This window comes from Macaca fascicularis, chromosome 10, assembly GCF_037993035.2.
Source record: "Macaca fascicularis isolate 582-1 chromosome 10, T2T-MFA8v1.1".
Classification (NCBI taxonomy): Eukaryota; Metazoa; Chordata; class Mammalia; order Primates; family Cercopithecidae; genus Macaca; species Macaca fascicularis.
Window position 1 is genome coordinate 15,152,968 of NC_088384.1, and position 24,407 is coordinate 15,177,374.

Consider the following 24,407-nt stretch of genomic DNA (forward strand, 5'->3'; position numbering starts at 1 on the left):
TACTCAGGAGGCTGAGGTGGGAGGAGTGCTTGAGCCCAGGAGTTCAAGGCTGCAGTGAGCTATGATCACACCACTGCACTCCAGCGTGACAGAAGGAGACCCTTTATCAAAAAAAAAAAAAAAAAAGCCAGGTGCAGTGGCTCATGCCTATGATCCCAGCACTTTGGCACTTTGGGAGGCTGAGGTGGGTGGATCACTTGAGGTCGGGGGTTCGCGACCAGCCTGAGCAACATAGCAAAACCCCCATCTCTACAAAAAATACCAAAATTAGCCAGGCATGGTGGCACTTGTAATCCTAGCACTTTGGGAGGCTGAAGCAGGATAGTGTGAGCCTGGGAGGTTAGGGCTGCAGTGAGCCATGATTGTGTCACTGTACTCCAGCCTGGGTTACCGTAAGACACTGTCTCAAAAAGAAGATGTCCCTACTTTATTTTTGGCAAAGTATTTTGCCTAACCTCTCTGGCTCCAGTGCTTATTCAACAAATGCCTGAACTTCCGTATGTCAGATACTGGACAATTTCTGCTCTGAGGAAGCTTTTCTCTGATGTTGACACAGACTGAAGAAAGTAAATGACATTCGGCCGGACGCGGTGGCTCACGCCTGTAATCCCAGCACTTTGGGAGGCCGAGGTGGGCGGATCACGAGGTCAGGAGATCGAGACCATCCTGGCTAACACGGTGAAACCCCATCTCTACTAAAAATACAAAAAATTAGCCAGGCGTGGCGGTGGTCGCCTGTAGTCCCAGCTACTCGGGAGGCTGAGGCAGGAGAATGGCGTGACCCAGGAGGCGGAGCTTGCAGTGAGCCAAGATCACGCCACTGCACTCCAGCCTGGGCGACAGAGTGAGACTGTCTCAAAAAAAAAAAAGTAAATGCCATTCTTTGGTAGGTACTTGTAGGCCTGAGAGGTCAAGGAAGTTTTTCTAAGGAGTCCCCAGCTACGATGTTTAATTAAAAGAATCTTGGCCGGGCGAGGTAGCTCACGCCTGTAATCCCAGCACTTTGAGAGGCCGAGACGGGCGGATCACGAGGTCAGGAGATCAAGACCATCCTGGCTAACACGGTGAAACCCCGTCTCTACTAAAAAAACAAAATACAAAAAAACTAGCCGGGCGTAGTGGCGGACGCCTGTAAGTCCCAGCTACTCCAGAGGCTGAGGCAGGAGAATGGGGTGAACCCGGGAGGCGGAGCTTGCAGTGAGCCGAGATCGCGACACCGCACTCCAGCCTGGGCGACTGAGCGAGACTCCGTCTCAAAAAAAGAAGAAAAAAAAAAAAAAAGAATCTCCAGCCACGCAAAGCTGCAAGCTCGCAGTTCTTTCCACCTGCCCTTACCACAAGAACACTCAGCCCCATTTCACCGGACTTTGAAGGTTCCTACGCTGACCTCGTATTTCTTCCCATGTAAATCTCATACAGGGGCCACATGCCACCCCTGGGAAGCCAACCTTGATCATCCAGTTCACGTTATCTCCCTCCTGCCATTTATCTTGCCTCCACTGAGTTTTAATTCCAGGATCCACTTCCTGTGATTGCAAACATATCCCTTCATCCCTATGTCTCCATTTGACCAGTCAGCTACCAAACGTCAGAAACAATGCCTTGCCCGCCTCTCCTGTTTGGTGGAAGATCAAGACAGTCGTGTATGTTACTTGGTAAGCAGTACACTGAGTCACTGTAGCAAACGCTTGTTAATTGGCTTATCCATCCTGGCTCCACCACGCTGGTTTCCAGTCCCACAAAACTGGGTAGGCCAACTAGTTTTAGTGTTAGGCTACATTCGTGGAATATGGTAGGATTAGCTCCAAAAATCACGTGCTCCCCTCCCTCCGTGTAGAGAGGCACATTTTAAAAAGAAGGAGCCAGTTCCCCATCCCGGATCTCCAGACCTTCCAACCTAGCCGGTGCGCGCCAGCCCCAGGCCCCTCTGCCAGCCCCCGGAGCAGCGCACGCAGCATGTGCGCGCCTCTCCCGCGCGCCGAGCCGGGAGCCGGCAGCCCGCCAACTTGTCCCGGCGTGCAGCGCGCCGCGCACGTGACCCCGCCCCCTGCCATTGGTCCGAGCGCGAGGGGCGGGGCCGCCGCGGAGCGAGCGAGCCAAGCGCGGCCTCATTAGACCACGGGCTGCAGTCGGAGCGGCTGGGAGGTTCGCGCGCTTCTCGGGGGTCGGTAGGAAGCGGGGAGGCCGGAGCTGCGGGCGTGGGGACCTGGCGGCCCCTGAAGCGCAAGCTGGCTGGCAGCAGGTGTGCGGGGCATCCCTGTCACGTGGCCGAACAGCCTGGGGCGCGCGGAGCCTGGCAGGGGGCGGGGCGCACGCAGGCCACACCCCCTTCAGACTCCAGCCCGGGCATTGGAGCGGGGCCAAGGCGTAGTGCACCTCTGGAAGGTCCAACCTGAAGGGTGGTTCAAAGGAGTGTTGGGCACCCTCAAATTAGGGGAAAACTGGGGAGCACCCTCTCCTTCCCCAGGGCGGAGGTTACTACAATTATAAGCGGGGAGCCGGTGCCCCTGAGGAAGGAGATCGTGAATGAGATTAAGATGGAGGGGCTTGGGATTCCTGGGAGCCCCAGGTCCCAGCTTGAAACGGTGGAGTCTGGGCAAATGAGCTTGTGTGAAGACGGTGGCTTCTGGGCCTGGCCCTGACCCAGATTGCAGTGAGAGTTCCCGCAGGCCCCGCCTCTTTCTGGGCCTCGTGTCTCCCGGCCGCCCGGCCGGGTGCGAGGCCTTACCCCTCTGGTCTGCTGCAGGATGGGCCTCTCCGCTGCGGCCCCGCTGTGGGGCCCCCCGGGGCTGCTCCTGGCCATCGCCCTGCACCCAGCGCTGTCGGTGCCCCCGCGCCGGGACTACTGCGTGCTGGGCGCTGGGCCCGCGGGCCTGCAGATGGCCTACTTCCTGCAGCGCGCTGGACGCGACTATGAAGTGTTCGAGCGCGCCCCGCGGCCCGGCAGCTTCTTCACGCGCTACCCGCGGCACCGCAAGCTCATCAGCATCAACAAGCGGTACACTGGCAAGGCTAACGCCGAGTTCAACCTCCGCCACGACTGGAACTCTCTGCTTAGCCACGACCCCCGGCTGCTCTTCAGACAGTACTCACGTGCCTACTTCCCCGACGCCCGCGACATGGTGCGCTACCTGGGTGACTTCGCGGACACACTGGGGCTCCGTGTCCAGTACAACACCACCATCGCCCACGTCACTCTGGACAAGGACCGACGGGCCTGGAATGGCCACTACTTCATCCTAACCGACCAGAAGGGCCAGGTGCACCAGTGCAGGTAAGGCCTGTGCCTGAGCTCACCTGCAGAAGCTGGGACCTTCCCCACACGAACCACACACCTTGATTGGCCAGTAGGTGTGGGAGGAATGGAAGAAAATGGGTATTTCGCTTTTTTTTTTTTTTTTTTTGAGACGGAGTCTCACTCTGTCGCTGAGGCTGGAGTGCAGTGGCAGGAGCTCGGCTCACTGCAATCTCCGCCTCCCTGGTTCAAGCGATTCTCCTGCCTCAGCCTCCGCAATAGCTGGGACTACAGGCACGCACCACCACAACTGGCTAATTTTTTATATTTTTGGTGGAGATGAGGTTTCACAATGTTGGCCAGGCTGGTCTTGAACTCCTGACCTCAGGAGATCCACCCACCTCAGCCTCCTCAAATGCTGGGATTACAGGTATGAGCCACTGCACCCAGCCTTCGATTCTATTTTTGAAACCACCCTGTGATCAAAGCATTCTTCTGCAGGCCGGCAGGATCTAAGTCCCCAGCTGCCCTCCCCTGGATGGCGATCCTTACCAATGGAAGGAGCAGGACTTTGAAATCAGGCCTACATGTGTTTAGACTCTGGCTCTGCTGCCTTTACAAGCTTTTAGGCCACGGACCTGAAGAGCCTGTGCCTCCTCACCTGTAAAGCAGGCCATGTACCACCTCCAGGTTGCTTGGAGGAGTCAGTAAGATGGTGCACAGATACACTTAGTACAGGGCCTGGTACAGAATTACTGCTCAGTAGATAGATGCATCCGTCAGAGAACTCAGAAAGGGGAAAGTAGAACATCAGGTTTCCTTTCATCACCAAGGGTGATACCTGGTCTGACTGTTGTGTGCAAAGTTAGGTGAATTCTCCATTTCTCATAATGTCATCTTCTCCTCTCTCACAGAGCAAAATTAACCCCCAGTACAGTGCTAGGGAAAATACTGTGAGCTCAGGGAGAGGCAAGGGCAGAGCCTCTCAAGTGCACTGGAGTGAGGGCGTAAACAAATGAATGAATTAACAAATGAATGAATGAATGAATGTCCTATTTTCTTTTAGCGGCCAGTGGTTGGAGTGAGGCAGGTGGGTGGGTGGGTCCAGGGAGTGGTTTTCCCTTAGTGATCTTATAGCTAAGAGACTAAGCCATCTTTCCTTTGTCCCTGCCTGCAGCGTCCTCCTTGTAGCCACTGGCTTATCAGTCCCCAACCAGGTTGACTTCCCTGGCTCCGAAAACGTGGAGGGTTACGAGTCTGTGTCCATAGACCCTGAGGACTTTATAGGCCAGAATGTGCTGATCCTGGGCCGTGGGAACTCAGCCTTTGAGACGGCAGAGAACATCTTGGGTGTCACAAACTTTATCCACATGCTCAGCCGCTCCCGGGTCCGTCTGTCCTGGGCCACCCACTACGTTGGAGACCTCAGGTAGGCCACATCCCTGCGTGCGTGTTCTGTGCTGGGAGTCCAGAGTGTGAAAAGAGCCTCCCCAACCCTCTCCTGCCCTTCCTGACCCCAGCTGCACTGCCCAACTTTCCTCTGAGTCTCTCTCCCTGCATTCTCTGTGGGCCCAGAGCCATCAACAATGGCCTGCTGGATACCTACCAGCTGAAGTCCCTGGATGGGCTGCTCGAGTCTGACCTGAGGGATCTGGCCATCCTGAAGGATAGCAAAGGCAAGTTCCATGTCACCCTGAAATTCTTCCTGGAAGAAGCCAGCACCAACCAGAGTGCCGACGCCATCACCCTCCCCCAGGACGACAATGACAACTTTGCCATGCGCGTGCCCTATGACCGAGTCATCCGCTGCCTGGGCTGGAACTTTGACTTCTCCATTTTCAATAAGTGAGTTCCATGCGGGAGGAGGTGGGCTCTCCTAGCGAACCCTCCTGACCCCTCCCTAGGGGAACAGAGTGGCTGTTCAGTAGGCTGGCAACAGAGCTTTCAGGACAGCACCCTAAGAATGGATGTGAGTGCTGCCTGGTTTCCCTCCAGGACATGAGCTCTCTGACCGTTGAGGGTCCCAGGTGGCCCTGAGGCCCTTGGTCCTAGAGCAGTACCAGCAGATCTTCATCGGCATTGGGAGCCTCCACCTGTGAGATGGAAAGGCCAGCTCAGACTCAGAGAGAATACAGAGGGGAATTTGCTGGAAGGCAGTGTAGCGTAGTGGCTGAGAGCACAGGTGCAGGAATTGTCTTGAGAGTCTCAGTTTGCCAAATCTGTGACCTCGTTGAAAGTTATTTAACCAGGCTGTGGCCCAGTATCCTCATCTCTAAAATGGGATTCTAAGTTTCTTTCTCATATGGTTATTGCGAGGATTAACATAAGAATGTGCTTGGAGGCTGGGTGCGGTGGCTCACACCTATAATCCCAGCACTTAGGGAGGCCAAGACAGGCAGATCACTTGAGGTTAGGAGTTCGAGACCAGCCTGGCCAACATGGTGAAACCCCGTCCGTACTAAAAATATAAAAAAATTAACCAAGCGTGGTGGTGGGTGCCTGTAATCCCAGCTACTTGGGAGGCTGAGGTGGGAGAATCGCTGGAACCTGGGAAGTGGAAGTTGCAGTGAGCCGAGATCACGTCACTGCACTCCAGCCTGGGCAACAGAGTGAGACTCCATCTCAAAATAAGAAGAGTGTGCGCAGATGCCAGGCACGGTGGCTCATGGTCTCACACCTGTAATCCCAGCAGTTTGGGAGGCCAAGGCGGGCATATTACTTCAGTTCGGGAGTTCAAGACTCACCTGGGCAACATAGTGAAACCCCATCTCTACAAAAAATACAAAAATTAGCCAGGTATGTTGACACATGCCTGTGGTCCCAGCTACTCAGGAGGCTGAGGTGTGAGGACTGCTTGAGCCCAAGAAGTCGAGGCTGTGGTGAGCTAAGATCATGCCTCTGCATTCCAGCCTGGGCAACAGAGTGAGACCCTGTCTCAAACAAAAAAAGAGATGGCCGGGCACAGTGGCTCACGCCTGTATTCCCAGCACTTTGGGAGGCCAAGGTGGGCAGATCATGAGGTCAGGAGTCCAAGATCAGCCTGACCAACATAGTGAAACACCGTCTCTACCAGAAATACAAAAAATTAGCCGGGCATGGTGGCACGTGCCTGTAATCCCAGCTACTCAGGAGGCTGAGGCAGGAGAATCGCCTGAACCTTGGAGGCGGAGGTTGCAGTGAGCCAAGATCGCGCCATTGTGCGCTCCAGCCCAGGCGATAGTGTGAGATCTCTGTCTCAAAAAAAAAAAAAAAAAAAAAAAAAAAAAAGAGAGGAGACAAAGTAGGGGGGGAGAGAAAGAAAGGAAAGAAAGTGCTGGGAGCTAGGTGCAGTGATGAGTACCTAGCTACTCAGGAGGCTGAGGCAGGAGGATCACTGGAGCCCAGGAGGTCAAGGCTGCAGTGTGCTATGATCATGCCTGTGAATAGCAGCTGCACTCCAACCTGGGCAACATAATGAGACATAAGAGATAGGGATCTCTTAAATCAGAGAAAGTACTTGGCATATATCATGTGCTTAATAAAATGTTAGTTGCTAAAGTTATTTATCACTGTATCTTGAAGGGCTGTTTTATGAAGCCTAGACTTTAAACATTGCTGCCAACTATCTCAGGAGGTTTGGTATCAAAGCACCATCCAGTCTTTCATTTGCCTTCTGACCAGGGTGCAGAAAGACAAAGGAGAAGCTGTTGTGCCTGTCCAGACCCTCCTTTCCATGGGCCTCCCAAAATTCTAGGATTGCAGACGTGAGCCACTGCACCTGGCCTGACTTCGTTGTTTTTTTTGCTTTTTTGGTTTTTTGGGTTTTTTTGGGTTTTTTTTTGAGACAGTCTCACTCTGTTGCCCAGGCTGGAGTGCAATGGCATAATCTTGGCTCACTGCAACCTCTGCCTCCCAGGTTCAAGTGATTCTCCCGCCTCAGCCTCCCAAGTAGCTGGGATTACAGCCATGCACCGCCACCCCCAGCTAACTCTTTGGGTGTTTTTTCGTAAAGGTGGGGTTTCACCATGTTGGCCAGGCTGGTCTCGAACTCCTGACCTTGTGATCCACCCGCCTCGGCCTCCCAAAGTACTGGGATTACAGGAGTGAGCCACCTCGCCCGGCCGACTTCATCTCTTAAGTGGAGATGATAATACCCATCTGCTAGGGTCATGGTGAGGTTTAAATGAGACGAGAAAAGTAAGGCACTCAGTGCCAGTTATAAGTGCCACTGTAATAAGTGCCTCCTGGCTGGGTGCAGTGGCTCACACCTATCATCCCAGCACTTTGGGAGGCCGAGGCAGATGGATCACATAAGGTCAGGATATCGAGGCCAGCCTGGCTAACGTGGTGAAATCTTGTCTCTACTAAAAATATAAAAATTAGCTGGGCACGGTGGCAGGAGCCTATAATCCCAGCTATTCAGGAGGCTGAGGCAGAAGAATAGTTTGAACCCAGGAGGCAGAGGTTGCAGTGAGCCGAGATCGTGCCATTGTACTCCAGCCTGGGCGACAAGCGAAACTCCATCTCAAACTAATTAAATAAGTGCCTCCCACATAGCAGCTATTTTCATCAACAGCCCTTTCCACTGACAGGTCCCTCCGACTTAACTCGGGAAATGCATTCGGCAAGAAGTACCCGCTAATTCGAGCTAGCTACGAATCCAAAGGAAGCCGGGGTCTGTTTATCCTGGGTACCGCCAGCCACTCAGTGGACTACCGGAAATCTGCTGGGGGCTTCATCCACGGATTCCGATACACAGGTGAGCCCAGCTGAGAAGGCAGAACTGTCCCCAGGCAGAACCACTCTCAGCATCCCAGGGCTTATAAATCTGCTTCTATGTCCAGAAGCATTAGGGGATTGCTTGTCAGTAGCTCATTGTCATAAATTGTCTTGGGGAAGTGACATCAGGTTTTTGTGGTCTGAAGACACGTCTAGGGAAGTATCAGATAAAGTGTAAAAGTCCACGGCTGTAATCCTAGCTACTTGGGAGGCTGAGGCAGGAGGATCCCTTGAGTCCAGGAAGTCGAGGTTGCAGTGAGCCGTGATGATGCCACTGCACTCCAGCCTGGGCGACAGAGCAAGACCCGGTCTCAAAAAGTAAAATAAAACCAAGCGTAAGCCGGGTGTGGTGGCTCACGCCTATAATCTTAGCACTTTGGGAGGCCAAGGCAGGTGGATTGTTTCAGGCCAGGAGTTCAAGACCAGCCTGGGCAACATGGCGAAACCCTGTCTCTACTAAAAATACAAAAATTAGCCAGGTGTGGTGATGTATGCCTGTAGTCCCAGCTACTCAGGAGGCTGGGGCATGAGAATTGCTTGAACCCGGGAGGTCGAGGTTGCAGTGAGCCAAGATCACAGCACTGCACACCAGCCTGGGCAACAGAGTCAGACCCTGTCTCAAAAAAAATTAAAATCAAGCATAAAAGTAGATACATCTGGAAGTGCTATGTTATGTGCATAATCCCCAGACAGGTTAAGTATCCTGTGTTGGCAGGAACGCTGAGCTTGAAGAATGTGAACCTGGTTCCTCCCCAGCTGGGTGGTCCTAGAGGTGAAGCTTCCAAGCCCCTGATGGACATCCTAACATCACAGATGGAAATGAGGTGAACTCTCCACCATCGTGGGTCCATCGTGAGGGCTAAATAAGGCAATACCTGGCCACCAAGCAGCTATGAAGCTCCATGCCCATATAGACAATTTGGGTACTGACACATTTCAATAAAAATTGCAATCGGGGCCAGACGCAGTGGCTAACACCTGTAATCCTAGCACTTTGGGAAGCCGAGGCAGACAGATCACCTGAGGTTGGGCGTTTGAGACCAACCTGACCAACATGGAGAAACTCTGTCTGTACTAAAAATACAAAATTAGTCGAGTGTGGTGGCGCATGCCTGTAATACCAGCTACTCGGGAGGCTGAGGCAGGAGAATCGCTTGAACCTGGGAGGTGGAGGTTGCGGTGAGCTGAGATCACACCATTGCACTCCAGCCTGGGCAACAAGAGCAAAACTCTGTCTCAAAAAAAAAAAAAAAATTGCAATTGGATTATATCAGTTCTTTTTCAAAACTCTCAGTACCAAGGGTATAAATTTTCTGCTAACTTGAGAATGTTTACAAAGAAAATACTCAAATATATTTTAAAAACATAATTATATTTATTGCACTAAAATAATCCCCAACCAAAAATTGATATTTGCGATTTTAAGAATAAATGGGAAATAAAAAGGAAGTGAGAGAAATGAATTCACGCATGTTGGGTGACTTCAGTGGGCTGAGCACTGAAAACACAACCCTGGCAGGGCCGCCAACACCCCGAAAGGTGGGTGTGAAATCTCCATTTTCCTCAGAGTGTGAAACTCAGGCTCAGAGTTTTCGTGATTTTCTCACCATCATGGGAATTAAACTCCCAAGACCCAGGCGCTTTCTTGAAAGACACTTTCTACAAAGGTCTTCTCTTCTTTCATAGAAAGCAAACCGGTGCCCTCTCTATGGAGAGGAATCTAAAATGTTAGATGTGGCCAGGCGCGGTGGGTCACATCTGTCATCCCAGCACTTTGGTAGACTGAGGTGGGCGGATCACCTGAGGGCAGGAGTTTGCGACCAGCCTGGCCAATATGGTGAAATCCTATCTCTAATTAAAGTACAAAATTAGCCGGGCGTGGCGGCGGCCACCTATAATCCCAACTGCTCGGGAGGCTGAGGCAGGAGAATCACTTGAACCTTGGAGGTGGAGGTTGCAGCGAGCCAAGCCCACACCATTGCACTCCGGCCTGGGCAAAAAGTGAAACTCCGTCTCAAAAATAAATAAATAAATAAAAATTAGATATTCCCTTTCCTGTGGTTAACCTTCTGAGAAGGACAGGGTATTGGTTGAAATTCACTCAGTGAGGCATACAATATTCAGTTAGGTGAGTCTATTTGAAAGAATGGAGTCAAAATCTTACAGCTGAGCTTTAAAAAATTAGTAGTAGTATTATTTTTTGAGACAATGTCTTGTCCTGTTTCCCAGGCTGACATACAGTGGCGCCGTCTCAACTCACTGCACCCTTGACTTCCCAGACTCAAGCCATCCTCCCACCTCAGTCTTCTGAGTGGCTGGAACTTCAGGCACACACCACCACACCCAGCTAATTTTGTTGTTTTTATTTTTATGTAGTAGGGACAAGGTTTCGCCATGTTGCCCAGGCTGGTCTCAGACTCCCAAGCTCAAGCGATCCACCTACCTCAGCCTCCCAGAGTGTTGGGATTACAGGCATGAGCCACCACGCCTAGCCTGAGCATCAGAAATGTGAAAATATAGGGAACTAGGGGGAGTAATCTTTTATTCTGCCACTCAAAGACATTCTATGTTTATATTTCTTTTTTCTTTTTAAAGACAGTAAGGTAGGCCGGATGTGGTGGCTCATGCCTATAATCCCAGCATTTTGGGGGGCCGAGGCCAGCAGATCAGCTTAGGTCAGGAGTTTGAGACCAGCCTGACCAACATGGTGAAACCCATCTCTACTAAAAATACAAAAATTAACCAGGCTTGGTGGCACACACCTGTAATCCCTACTACTTGGGCGGCTGAGGCAGGAGAATCACTTCAATCCAGGAAGCGGAGGTTGCAGTGAGCCAAGATCGCACCACTGCGCTCCAGCCTGGGCGACAGATTGAGACTCTGTCTCAAAAATAATAATAAAAATGAAGACAGTAAGGTGGACTTTATTCCAGGTTAGAAGACTATAATAATAGGTGTAGGACCACTGCAGAAGGGTCTTACAGTATGGGCAAAGGATTGGACTCAATTCTGGGAGTCAGTTCCTCCTGGAATCCGGGAGGCAGAGGTTGCAGTGAGCTGAGATCGCGCCACTGCACTCTAGCCTGGGCAACAGAGCGAGACCCTGTCTTTAAAAAAATAAAATATATGGCCAGGTGCGGTGGCTCAAGCCTGTAATCCCAGCAGTTTGGGAGGCCGAGACGGGCGGATCACGAGGTCAGGAGATCGAGACCATCCTGGCTAACACGGTGAAACCCCATCTCTACTTAAAAAAAAAAAAAAAAAAACTAGCCGGGCGAGGTGGTGCGTGCCTGTAGTCCCAGCTACTCGGGAGGCTGAGGCAGGAGAATGGTGTAAACCCGGGAGGCGAGCTTGCAGTGAGCTGAGATCACGCCACTGCACTCCAGCCTGGGCGACAGAGCGAGACTCCGTCTCAAAAAAATAAAAAATAAAAAATAAAAATAAAATAAATAAAAAATATTTTAAAAAAGAACTTAGAGACAGAGGGATTTAGGCTGTGAAAGAGAGGGCGAAATCAAAGATTTTCATAGGCGCATGTGTGATGGAAACAGAGCTGTGACGGGAGGAAGGTTTCTGGGGAAGGCCCTGTGTCAGACTTGACGTTCCTTATGTGAGGTGGGGTGAATGGGACTCCCACGTGCAGATGGCCTGAAGCAAGGGCAGATAGACTCTGGCCTGGAGACCAAATCCAGCTGTGCTCACTCCTTTGCCTGTTGTCTTGGCCGCTTTTACACTAGGGGCAGAAGTGAGCAGCATCACTGTATGCTGTATGTGTATGACCCACAAAGCAAGAGAATATGGATTGTCTGGTCCTTTCCAGAACATACCTGCTGGCCCGGCTTTAAAGGCAGCTGCCATCTCCTCCCCTCATGTGTTCACCACCTACACATTTGCTCTGGGCCATGCAGACCAGTGTGTATGCCATTCTCAGGGGTTGATGAGACCTGGGCATCCCTCCCAGTGACCAGAGATAAAATCCTAAGTGCAGCATGCCCTTCCTTCCTCTGGCTGTTCCAGTGCGTGCTGTTCACCGGCTCCTGGAGCACCGCCACCACAGCGTCGCCTGGCCTGCCACCGAGCTCCCCATCACACAGCTGACCAGCTCCATCGTGCGGCGCGTGAATGAGGCTTCTGGGCTCTACCAGATGTTCGGTGTGCTGGCCGATGTCATCCTGTTGAAGGAGTGAGTAGCCTATCCCAGTCCTACTCCCCTCGGCCCAGCTTCCCCCACACACTGCATAGCGCTTCTCTTCCTATTCCAGGTGCGGGGTGCCCAATTCTTTCCTAAGATGAAGGCTGCTGGGGGAAACATGTCTGTTCTGGGGAAAAACAGTGCTATCAACTCTACAGACAGTCCTATGAGTGGCCATGGGCACATTAGTGAGCCTCTCTGAGCCCTTCTTCCTCATCTGCAAAATGGGGAAATTGTGCCTACCTTGCAGCAAGAAAGGAAGGAGTAAAGGTCACTTGTGGAAAGTGTTTGGCATCACGCGGATGAGCAGTAGTCAGAGGCAGCCGCGTGGATCTCAGAGCTCCCTCAGGCCAGGGCCTTGCCGGCCACCATCATCAGCATCAATTTAGTGATAAGCAGCAGATCACAGAGGATGGACAGTCCCTGAAAAGGAAACGGTGCAGGGCACAGAGGGGTGAGGGGCAAGGGGAGACAGGTGGCAGGGAGAAGCAGGGGAACAACCTTCAGTCAGAGGGAACAGCCGGATCCAAAGGCAGGACGTGCTATAGCATACCAGGTTCAGGGACATGCAGGTAGCACAGCTGTACTCTGCACAAAATCTTCGCATCACCCTCCATGCCCCTGCCCCTGTCTTTTTTTTCTTGAGACAGAGTCTTGCTCTGTCACCCAGGCTGGAGTACAGTGGCGTGATCTCGGCTCACTGCAATCTCCACCTCCTGGGTTCAAGCAATTCTCCTGCCTCAGCCTCCCACGTAGCTGGGATTACAGGTACCCGCTACCATGCCCAGCTAATTTTTTTTTTTTTGACTCAGAGTCCCTCTGTGTCTTGCCCAGGCTGGAGTGCAGTGGTGTGATCTTGGCTCACTGCAGCCTCCACCTCCCAGGTTCAAGCGATTCTCATGTCTCAGCCTCCTGAGTAACGGATTACAGGCGCATGCCACCACACCCGGCTAATTTTGTATTTTTAGTAGAGACTGGGTTTCACCATGTTGGCTAGGCTGGTCTCAAACTCCTGACCTCGGGTGATCTACCCACCTTGGCCTCCGAAAGTGCTGGGATTACAGGCATGAGTCAGTGTGCCCGGCACCCCTGTCTCGAATGACACCCAACATGCAAACAATGGGCAAGTCTTGTTACCTCTCCCTTCAGATGATGTCTGGAACCCAGCCAGCTCTCACCTGCTCTACCACCACCATCTCGGTCCCGATCACCAGGCTCCACCACCTGCACCCATATGACAGCCGCCCCACTTGGCCTGGGGTCTGTTCCCAGCACAGTAACCAGAGTGGTCCTTAGAAACCTGAGGCACGCTGATCCTAGCTCTGCTTAGTCCTCCCCAGCGACCAGCAGCATCACTTCTCAGGCCAGACGACCCTTCATGTCTCGTCATGGGAGGCACAGCCCTCCTTGATCTGACCTCTCAGGCCTCTGAACCCCTCTCCTGCCCCTGCCCCTTGTTCAGTCCCCTCAGCCACATCGGCCTCTTCTGTTCCTTGAACACAAAGTGCTCACATACTCCTCAGGGCTTTTTCCTGACTATTCTCTCTGCCTGAGACACTCTTTCCCCAGATATCCCATTCAGGTTACATGGAATTTTCTGGACTCTACCCCACATGTGTGTGAGAGCTCAGCTGAAACGGTAATGTTAAGTGAGGGGTGCACTGCTTGATTGACGCTCCTTAGAGGGGAGATACACATGCACACACGCATGCTTACCCCGTGCCGCACCCCTCACCTCTGCCACAGCACTGAGGGCCTCCCCCGTGTTGCCGTTCTCCCAGGAATGCCATGGCCTTTGAGTACCTGGAGGAGTTCCCCATACAGATGCTGGCCCAACTGGAGACACTCACAGGGAGGAAGGCAAGGCACGGGCTCTTCGTCATCAACATGGAATATGGCAGAAATTTCTCTGGCCCCGACAAGGACGTCTTCTTTGATGACCGGTCTGTGGGGCACACGGAAGACGCCTGGCAGTCTAACTTCCTCCATCCTGTCATCTACTACTACAGATACCTCCCCACCGGTGAGCAGGTCTCTGCCCTCCCCCAACCTGTGGGCTCCTCAGACCTCACCCTCTGCAGGGTTGTCACCCACCCTGAAACCTTCACACACACGCTCAGCTGACCGGGGGACGGCTGCGGGACTCCGCCTAGAGACCACTTGGGCAGAAGGTCCGAGAACGATAAATGATGCTTCCAGATTCTGACACATACTGTGACTGGCACAGGACACGTGGGGAGTGTCGTGCTCTCCGCCAGCCACCGTGTAGTAAGAGGGACACGGCCCTGCTGCAGGTCTCCAGAGGAGGCTGACCATGGTGGGGTGGGAGGGGTCTGAAGAGTGAGGGAACCGGAGCTCGTTAACATGGTATAGAGAAACTGGGCAAAATCCCTGGGCCTGTCCTTTTGTTACTGTGTGACCTTGGACCATTACTTAACCTCTCTGAGCCTCAACCTCCCCTCTGTAAAATGGGGATTACGACAGTACCTTTCTTGTAGGGTTCCATGAGGTTAACTCTGACAGCATACACAGAATGCCAGCCCGGTGCAGGCACAGAGTAGCTACTGATAAACGAACAACCTCGGGAACGCACCCCCTGCTTCAGAGCTTGAAGGGCAGTCAGGTGGAAGAGGGTGGTTTAAATGGGTTGTTCCCAAAGGCAGAAGTCATGTCAGCAGGTAGCAGCGACAGGGGTGCAGGTCTGTGGTCAGTATAAGGAGGCACTAAGAGGCTGGGCACAGTGGCTCACGCCTGTAATCTCAGCACTTGGAGAGGCCAAAGCAAGCGGATTACAAGGTCAGGAGTTCAAGACCAGCCTGGCCAAACCAGCCTGGCCAAAATGGTGAAACCCCATCTCTAAAAACGTGAAAAAAATACAAAAATTAGCTGGGCATTGTGGCACATGCCTGTAATCCCAGCTATTCAGGAGGCTGAGGCAGGAGAATTGCTTGAACTAGGATCCAGGAGGCGGAGGTTGCAGTGAGCCAAGATTACGCCACTGCACTCCAGCCTGGGCTACAGAGCAAGACTTTCTCAAAAAAAAAAAAAAAAGGCTGATCGCAGTCGCTCACGCCTGTAATCCCAGCACTTTGGGAAGCTAAGGTGGGCGGATCACGAGGTCAGGAGGTTGAGACTATCCTGGCCAATATAGTGAAACCCCGTCTCTAATAAAAATACAAAAATTAGTCGGGCATGATGGCAGGCGTCTGTAGTCCCAGCTACTAGGGAGGCTGAGGCAGGAGAATCGCTTGAATCCAGGAAGCAGAGGCTGCAGTGAGCCAAGATTGTGCCACTGCACTCCAGCCTGGGCGACAGAGCGAGACTCTGTCTCAAAAAAAAAAGTTAAAGCTGTTCAGTGGGGGAAATTGGTCACCTCCAAATTCAGGTTTCCCAGAATAGCGATGGCCAAGTCATGACTTGATGGCCGTCTGACTGGGACACCACAGAAGGGAGTCCACAGCAGCGGGAAGCTGAACTAGATGAGTGCTGAGACCCCTTGCCTCGCCTCTGAGTCTTCTCACAGAAAGGCCAGTTTGAAAGCAGCCACAGCCAGGCGCAGTGGCTCACGCCTGTAATCCCCACACTCTGGGAGCCTGAGGCAGCTGGGTCACCTGAGGTCAGGAGTTTGAGACCAGCCTGGCCAACATGGTAGAGACTGGAACCCCGTCTCTACTAAAAATGTAAAATATTAGCTGGGTGTGGTGGCGGGTGCCTGTAAACCCAGCTTCTCTGGAGATTGAGGAACAAGAATCGCTTGAACCCAGGAGGTGGAGCTTGCAGTGAGCCTAAATTGTGCCACTGCACTACAGCCTGGGCAATAGAGTGAGACTCTGTCTTGAATAATAATAAAAAATAAAAATGAAGCAGCACAATAGATCTCAGTCCATGTGAGTGTTAGAGAAACGCCAGCCTGAAGTTACTAGTTACAGCACTGCCTTCCGAAACCACAAGGGAAAAGCCTAGTTCCTCTTCCTCATGGCAGCCTTTCAAATATCAGCAGGTGGCTCTTGAACAGGCTGACCACAGCCCAGCCTGGGAGGCTGTCGGGAAAGCCGAGCACGAGCGAGTGAGGGCAGTGTTTGGGCTGTGTGGGATCCGTGCTGTGTCGGCCCGAGGAGGGGAAGCCCAGCCTCGCGGCTCTGACGTGGCCCCTCTCTCCTCCCCACAGAACAGGAGGTGAGGTTCCGCCCTGCACACTGGCCCCTGCCTCGGCCCACAGCCATCCACCACATCGTGGAAGACTTCTTAACAGACTGGACCGCCCCGATCGGGCACATCCTACCTCTGAGGCGCTTCCTGGAGAACTGTTTGGACACCGATTTGCGAAGCTTCTATGCAGGTAATTTAAGCTCCCAGAAGGACAAAGGGTCTAAGCTCGAGGTTGAAGAAAGGTCGCAGAGACCCAAGCCCCATGGAGTTTCAGGACCCATATCTGGAAATCCAAACCCCAGACTACCATTCCTGACAATGCCGTGGGCTAAATTACAATATACCTAAAAATACTGGATAATGTATCTTCTTTTTTTTTTTGAGACAGGGTCTCACTTTGTTGCCCAGGCTGGAGTGTAGTGGCGCAATCTCAGCTCACTGCAACCTCCACCTCCCGGGTTCAAGCAATTCTCCTGCCTCAGCCTCCTGAGAAGCTGGGACTACAGGTGCATGCCACCATGCCTGACTAAGTTTTGTATTTTTTAGTAGAGACAGGGTTTCACCATATTGACCAGGCTGATCTCGAACTCCTGACCTTGTGATCAGCCTGCCTCAGCCTCCCAAAGTGTTAGGATTACAAGCGTGAGCCACCGCTCCCAGCCAATAATATGTCTTTTCAAAAGAATTAACAGGGCAAGGCACCGTGGCTCGCACCTGTAATCCTAGCACTTTGGGAGGCCAAGGCAGGTGGATCACAAGGTCAGGAGTTCAAGACCAGCCTGACCAACATGGTGAAACCACATCTCTACTAAAAATACAAAAATTAGCCAGACATGGTAGCGCGCCTGTAGCCCCAGCTACTCGGGAGGCTGAGGCAGGAGAATTGCTTGAACCCGGGAGGCGGAGATTGCAGTGAGCCACGATCCACCACTGTGTTCTAGCCTGGGTGACAAAGGCGAAACTCCGTCTCAAAAAAAAATAAAAAGGGGGCTGGGCGCAGTGGCTCACACCGGTAATCCCAGAACTTTGGGAGGCCGAGGCAGGCAGATCACGAGGTCAGGAGATTGAGACCATCCTGGCTGACACGGTGAAACCCCGTCTCTACTAAAAATGCAAAAAAACTGGCCGGGCATTGTGGCTGGCGCCTGTAGTCCTAGCTGCTCGGGAGGCTGAGGCAGGAGAATGGCACGAACCCAGGAGGCAGAGCTTACAGTGAGCCAAGATCACGCCACTGCACTCCAGCCTGGGCAATACAGCGAGACCCTGTCTCAAAAAAAAGGAAAAGGTTAGCAGGGGCTAGTAGTGATTTCTGTTTAAAAAAATATAGAGAGAGAGATATCTATGTATACATAAAGAACTGGCAGGGAAATAAGGCCACTCCCCAGAGGCCAGACCTGAAAAAAGCACTAAACCTGCTGAGCTGGACCCCTGCCAGTCGTCAAGAGCCCAGAGTCTGGGTTTTAATAGACCACCCCTTGGGGTGGAAGACAGAGCTGGAGCAGGATGGGAGGCCTGTTTAGAGATACGCAAATAAAGCTTGGATCTCAGTAGGAAAGCTGGGAGCCAAAATCCTTCGAGAGAGGAGATAGATGAGACGCATGGTTTTGGTCCTAGATAGAGTGGGAGAGAAAATCTCTGAAAATATCCAACCAGTAGGCCCCACTTGTGTAAATCTGGGGCCAAACTTCATGAGATCATTGAGCTGTAGAAATCACAGAAGCAAATGCACACCTTCTCAAAAAATACACTTTTAGGCCAGGTGCAGTGGCTCACGCCTGTAATCTCAACACTTTGGGAGACCGAGGTGGGTGAATCACCAGAGGTCAGGAGTTCGAGACCAGCGCTGGCCAACATGGTGAAACCCCATTTCTACTAAAAGTACAAAAATTAGCTGGGGGTGCTGGTGGGCGCCTGTAATCCCAGCTACTCGGGCGGCTGAGGCGGGAGAACCACTTGAACCCGGAAGGCGGATGTTGCAGTGAGCCAAGATCATGCCACTGCACTCCAGCCTGGGCAACAGAGCGAGACTCCCTCTCAAAAACAACAGCAAACAACAAAAATGCCAGGGTGTGTGAGAGAGTGAATTCCAACCCTGAGTTGTGGGTTCCACTGATGCATCATCCCAGGCCCTTTAGCCTCCTGTCTCCCACTTTCTAGACACTGTTTAACTGTACAGGCCACTGTGTGCTGCTGCCTTGGACTGGAGAGAATACCCGCAGCAGAAGGCCGGTGGCATAGTGGCAGCCGTCCCTCCTGATGTGCAGCTGCTAGTGCTGGCCCCAGGTTCTGCTGAGCCCCTGCAGAGGGGATGATGTCGTCAGAAGGTGGTGCCTGCCAAACGGCCACCTTGCTGCCCTCCCAGTCTTCCCGCTGTCCTCTCGCGCATCTGCTGTCTTCCCTGCTTGGAGAGGATTGCCATGGCCTGGCCAGCCAGGGGCCTCCATGCTAAAAGTCAGAAATAAACAGGAAGTCGTATTTCTGGAGCACCTTTCAGCCTGGTCACCCATGGAAGCCTCACGACATCCTTTGTACTGTGCCCATTTTCACTTGAGATAGAGGGGCTCAGGGAGGCGAGAAGGCTCGCTCAGAGTTACAGAAGGACTCCAGCCCATTCCGGACTCTCCGTCTGCCCTTCTTGTCTCTGACGCCCTCAGAAGGCTGAGCCCATATCTGCGTCAGCTTTTCTGTTTGTTTAAAGTCTTATAAGTACTTGGCTAAAAGACTTTTTCTCACTGTACTAGTCTGTTCTCACATTGCTATAAAAAAATACCTGAGACTGTGTAACTTACAAAGAAACAGGTTTAATTGACTCACAGTTCTGCAGGCTGTATAGGACACATGGCAGCATCTATTTCTGGATGCTGGATCACGCCTGTAGTCCCAGCACTTTGGGAAGCCGAGACAGGCTGATCACTTGAGGTCAGGAGTTCGAGACGAGCCAGGCCAACATGGTAAAACCCAGTCTCTATTTAAAAAACAAAAAAATTAGCTGGGTGTGCTGGCGGGCACCTGTAGTCCCAGCTACTGGGGAGCCTGAGGCAGGAGAGTCACTTGAACCCAGAAGGCAGAGGTTGCAGTGAGCCAGGATCGTGTCACTGAGGGAGACTCTGCCTTAAGAAAAAAAAAAAGAAACCGTTCCCATGATGCAGTCACCTCCCAACAGCCCCACCTCCAGCATTAGAGATTCCATTTCAACATGAGATTTGGGTGGGGACACAGACCCAAACTATATCACCCACCTTGCCTATTCCCTACCTTCATTCTCATTCCCACAAGGAACTCCCAGCCCTAGTGGTTGTTCCTTTTAGTAGCTTCTCTCTCCGCATGGCTTCTTTTGGTTGTTTCTTCGTATTTCTTTTTTTTTTTTTTTTTTTTTTTTTTTTGAGACAGAGTCTCTTGTCACCCAGGCTGGAATGCAGTGGCATGATCTCGGCTCACTGCAACCTCTGCCTCCTGGATTCAAGTGATTCTCCTGCCTCAGCCTCCCGAGTAGCTGGGACTACAGGCGTTCATCACCACGCCTGGCTAATTTTTGTATTTTTACTAGAGACGGGGTTTCTTTCTCATTGTGTTGGCCAGGCTGGTCTCGAAGTCCTAACCTCAGGTGATCCACCCACCTCGGCCTCCCAAAGTTCTGGGATTAAGGCGTGAGCCGCCATGCCTGGCCGTTTCTTCATATTTCTACATAAGTATCCACAGCTATCTTATGATTGGACAAATTTGATGCATGCACCAGCTTTCTGTTGTGGGATCAGTGAGGATATACCCGTTTATCTTTCTATCCCCACACTGTTTAGATCAGAACTTTGCACGTGGTATTTGCAACTCAAATGTGGAGGGAATGCATCTTTGCAGGCAGATCTGAGCTCACAGTGGGACTGACCACTGAGTTCCCAGCTGCACCAGGCCGAGGGTCTGTTCATGAGGGTCAGAGCCCTAACCCCTGTGTGGCCGCCTGCAAAGCCCCAGGCTCAGCCCTGATCTCTGGGAGCTGAGGCATTGCTCTGGTTTGCTTTCATTTTGGAGCCTTTTTCTTCCAGAGTGTCAAGGCAGTTCCCTGCCCTGGAGCCTCGTGGAGGGTCATGATTCATGACCTACTCAAGTTGGATGTGTGATGCCCAGAAAGGTCAGCTCCCAGTTTCAAGGGATGAAAGATACCAGGCGAGGCCCGCAGTGAAGCCTCCACACCTGGCATTGGCAGCTCCCCTTCCTGCACCCCTCCCCACCCATCCCAGCCTGGCTTATTCTCTTCGTTTTGCTTTTGTGTAGAGTCCTGCTTCCTGTTCGCCCTCACGCGCCAGAAGCTGCCACCCTTTTGCCAGCAGGGGTACCTGAGGATGCAGGGACTCGTGAGTACCGAGAGCCTTCGGCAGCACAGAGTGGAGAGCAGGCTCCTACGGGACGATGCCCCCATGGGCAGGGACCTGGAGGACAGCAGCCAGCATCCTGGCGACCAAGAGCTACTAGGTGCCCCCCTGGCTCCAGGGCCTCTGGCCCAGTCCCTCGATAGCAACAAGGAGGAGCTCTGACTGTCCCTTCCTAGGCTGTGGGCACAGTGGCCAGGCCTCCCCACCCAGGCCCATGGTCAGTTCCTCTTTCCCCGCAACCGGTGTGTGATTGCCAAAGACCACTCAGATCATGGCAGTGACTGCACCAAAGCCACCAGACGGCACGTGAGGGCTGCAAGTCGGGGATATGGTGGTCTCCTCCCTCCTGTCCGGGGGCAGAAGAAGGGCATCCTCTGCCAGGTGTGAGCTGCCTTCCTCAGCCCAGCTTCTCTGCAGTGGAGCGATCGCTGAGCCCCAGGCCAGCCTGGTTCTGCCCCCTCTCAAGTGCTCCTCTTCCTTCCAGGCCCCCCCTCAGATGGGCCTGTGTCCCGCCTGTGGAGCGCTTCACAGGGGAAACCTATCTGCATCTTAAGGGTTTGTGGCAAGTGCTTTAAAACAAAAGCTCTCATATCCTCAACAACCATCATGGGCAGTTGCGATTGTTGCCCCAGACTGCTGAAGACACCAGCTGAGAGATGTCAAGTAATTCCCAGGGACCCCCAGCTGCGAGTCCCCGTCTGTGTCACTTGCCACACACTGCCTCAACTCCGCCCCATTTTCAGCAGTGTTTGAACTTAGCTACGGAGCCCAAGAGGGTCAGCCCTGCTTATCATCGTAGGCCCAGCAGGCTGCTCTCCAGCAGCAGTAGGACAGCTCCCTGAAAGCCATCTTATCTCAGCAACTTTCTCCTTGAGCAGCAAGATTCAGAGCTGCTCTCCCCAGTTGCACCCCCTGACTCGTCTTCCAGCTGGCTCTTCTCCCCCACCCTACTCCCTGCCCTCTGCCATCCTAACCACGCCTTGCTTCTAACTTGCCTGGTCAAGTTTTGTAAAACGTATCCTGCTGTCTCTGTGGTGGGCACCCATATGTGCTCACTATGTGTAAGGTGACATTTCCTAATGCCTTTATGTGATAATGATGATGAATTTGGTTCCTAGTCTCTGCTTCATTGTCCTTCCTCACCAGCAGTCTGCATTCTCCCATCAGGCATCTTAGTCTCATTTATAAGGGCATACTATATCACAGTGATTTTTCAAAGCCCAGGATCATAGGTGATTGCTTTTTCACTGGTTCTTACTAGCTCTTCATGGATCCACTCAGAATTCCAAGGACAATCGCAGCACTTAGGTCAGGAGTTTGAGACCAGCCTGACCAACATGGAGAAACCCTATCTCTAGTAAAAATACAAAATTAGCCAGGCGTGGTGGCACATGTCTATAATCCCAGCTACTTGAGAGGCTGAGGCAGGAGAATCACTTAAACCCAGGAGGCAGAGGTTGCAGTGAGCCGAGATAGCACCATTGCACTCCAGCCTGGGTAACAAGAGGGAAACTCCGTCTCAAAAAATAAATTAATTAAATTAAATTAAATTAAAGCATGCACTGGGTGCAGTTGCTCACACCTGTAATCCCAGCACATTGGGAGGCTGAAGCGGGCCGATCATCTGAGCTCAGGAATTCCAGACCAACCTTGCCAACATAGCAAAACCTGGTCTCTACTAAAGATAAAAAAATTAGTTGGGCATGGTGGTGCATGCCTATAATCCCAGCTACTTGGGAAGCTGAGGCAGGAGAATTGCTGGAACCTGGGAGGCGGAGGTTGCAGTGAGCAGAGACCGAGCCACAGCATTCCAGCCTAGGTGACAAAGCAAGGCCTGCAGTGAAATCCCCATACCCCATCTCAAAAAAATAAGAATAAAGTATGCTACAACAAAAGTGAAAAAAAATTCTAAGAACCCAGGCTTTCTGGATCCAAAGCTCTTTCATGGGGACGTCCTCTTCCCCTCTTGGCTAGGTCCAGACTTTTTCTTTTTCTTTTTTTTTTTTTTTTTTTTTGCAATGGAGTTTCGCTCTTGTCACCCAGGCTGGAGTGCAATGGCACGATCTCGGCTCATTGCAACTTCTGCCTCCCGAGTCCAAACAATTCTCCTGCCTCAACCTCCTGAGTAGTTGGGATTACAAGCGCCTGCCACCACACCCAGCTAATTTTTGTATTTTTAGTAGAGACAGAGTTTTACCACGTTGGCCAGGCTGGTCTCAAACTCCTGACCTCAGGTGATCCACCTGTCTCAGCCTCCCAAAGTGTTGGGATTACAGGTGTGAGCCACCGTGCCTGGCCCAGTCCAGACTTAACCACCTGGCCCCACTGTCTGCAGACACAGTTCCCTCCAGTTCTTCTCAGAGTTACAAGAAGAGGACTCCAGTAGCCTTATTCTGTCAGGGATAAATTATTTACTCCGTGATAATGTAGGATATAATAAATTCCTCTTCAAAGGTTTTAGCCTGTAAATTGTTAAGTACAATGAGTTCTGAGATCCTCTCCAAAGAACCAATGTATCAGTGTGTTCAGCTCCCCTGTTCTTTGTTCTTCATTTTAAAGTTTAATTTCCTCATTCTTTATGTCTCCTTGCCCCTAGTTTCAGTAAACAACCCCCTCCTAGCCTCTGTCACCTGCTCTGACCTGAGTCACCTTTAGTCACCTGGTCCGGAACTGACTTTCCCATCAAAACTGCTCAGCCCACCACTCCGGCTCATACCCCTGCTCTCTTTAAAACAGCCAATAGAGCCAGGTGCGGTGGCTCAAGCCTGTAATCCCAGCACTTTGGGAGGCCAAGACGGGCAGATCACGAGGTCAGGAGATCGAGACCATCCTGGCTAACACGGTGAAACCCCGTCTCTACTAAAAAATACAGAAAACTAGCCGGGCGAGGTGGTGGGCATCTGTAGTCCCAGCTACTCGGGAGGCTGAGGCAGGAGAATGGTGTAAACCCAGGAGGCGGAGCTTGCAGTGAGCTGAGATCCGGCCACTGCACTCCAGCCTGGGCGACAGAGCGAGACTCCGACTCAAAAAAAAATAAAATAGCCAATAGGAATTAGCTTAGATTGTGTGGTCCAACCCTAGCCAATAGGGGAACAACACAGCAGTAGGGGCTACCTGCATCAGGGATAAGAACCCATTCCCCTCCCTCATCCAGGTGTGCTCTCGCCATTGCACCATCCACGAGAGGCACCCTTCTATACAAGTAAAATTGCCTTGCTGAGAAAATTTGAGTGCTGTTTCTTTTGTGGCAACGAAAATTTATTTCTAACAAATTTGGTGGCTTGTTTGGGATTCCCATTCTCCTCTGAGGAGGGTCTAGACCTCTCCCATGAGGAAGCATGCCCCGCTGCCTTGTTGCGGTGGTCACAGGGGTAAGGAATCAAGACCCACTGGTGTGACGAATAAACCTATACTCTCAGCAACGTGGAAAGAAACCGGCTGGTGACCTGGGGGAAAGGATCCTCACATACCACAGTGACCAAATAACTCTCTGCACAGACCAAGGTAAGAAACATCGCAGGGGCGACAAAGTATTTCCTTGGTCCCAGGTCAGGATATTCTCGGGGTTGAAAGTGTGCGTGAATGCGAGGAGCCTCCAGCAGGTGGAGCTAAAGGATAGGCGAGACATCTCCAATAGGAGAGATTAAGCCTAACCAGGACCCAAGATGGGAAATGCCCCAAGTAAGGTAAGAGATAAAAAGGAGAA

General features: G+C 52.1%; 1 protein-coding gene across 2 annotated transcripts; it reads left to right on the forward strand.

The window, feature by feature from the left end:
• Positions 1 to 2,113: 2,113 nt before the first annotated feature.
• Positions 2,114 to 21,818, forward strand: FOXRED2 (FAD dependent oxidoreductase domain containing 2). Of its 2 annotated transcripts, none has more exons than XM_015457243.4 (9): positions 2,114 to 2,242; positions 2,747 to 3,274; positions 4,413 to 4,664; positions 4,811 to 5,080; positions 7,807 to 7,973; positions 12,011 to 12,176; positions 13,967 to 14,208; positions 16,354 to 16,524; positions 20,604 to 21,818. In XM_015457243.4, the coding sequence occupies exons 2-9, from the start codon at positions 2,748 to 2,750 to the stop codon at positions 20,861 to 20,863; spliced, it is 2,055 nt and encodes a 684-aa protein (XP_015312729.3). In that variant the 5' UTR covers positions 2,114 to 2,242; position 2,747; the 3' UTR covers positions 20,864 to 21,818. The 2 variants fall into 2 exon arrangements, with proteins under 2 accessions (XP_015312729.3, XP_045219645.2); XM_045363710.3 differs by having other exon boundaries at positions 2,114 to 2,145.
• Positions 21,819 to 24,407: the final 2,589 nt, after the last annotated feature.

Bases quoted from the DNA above. Each gene is read 5' to 3' on its own strand.
- FOXRED2 (XM_015457243.4), top strand. From the start codon at position 2,748: ATGGGCCTCTCCGCTGCGGCCCCGCTGTGGGGCCCCCCGGGGCTGCTC. The intron at 4,665-4,810 runs GTAGGCCACATC...CTGTGGGCCCAG, and splicing joins CACTACGTTGGAGACCTCAG to AGCCATCAACAATGGCCTGC. The intron at 7,974-12,010 runs GTGAGCCCAGCT...TGGCTGTTCCAG, and splicing joins CCACGGATTCCGATACACAG to TGCGTGCTGTTCACCGGCTC.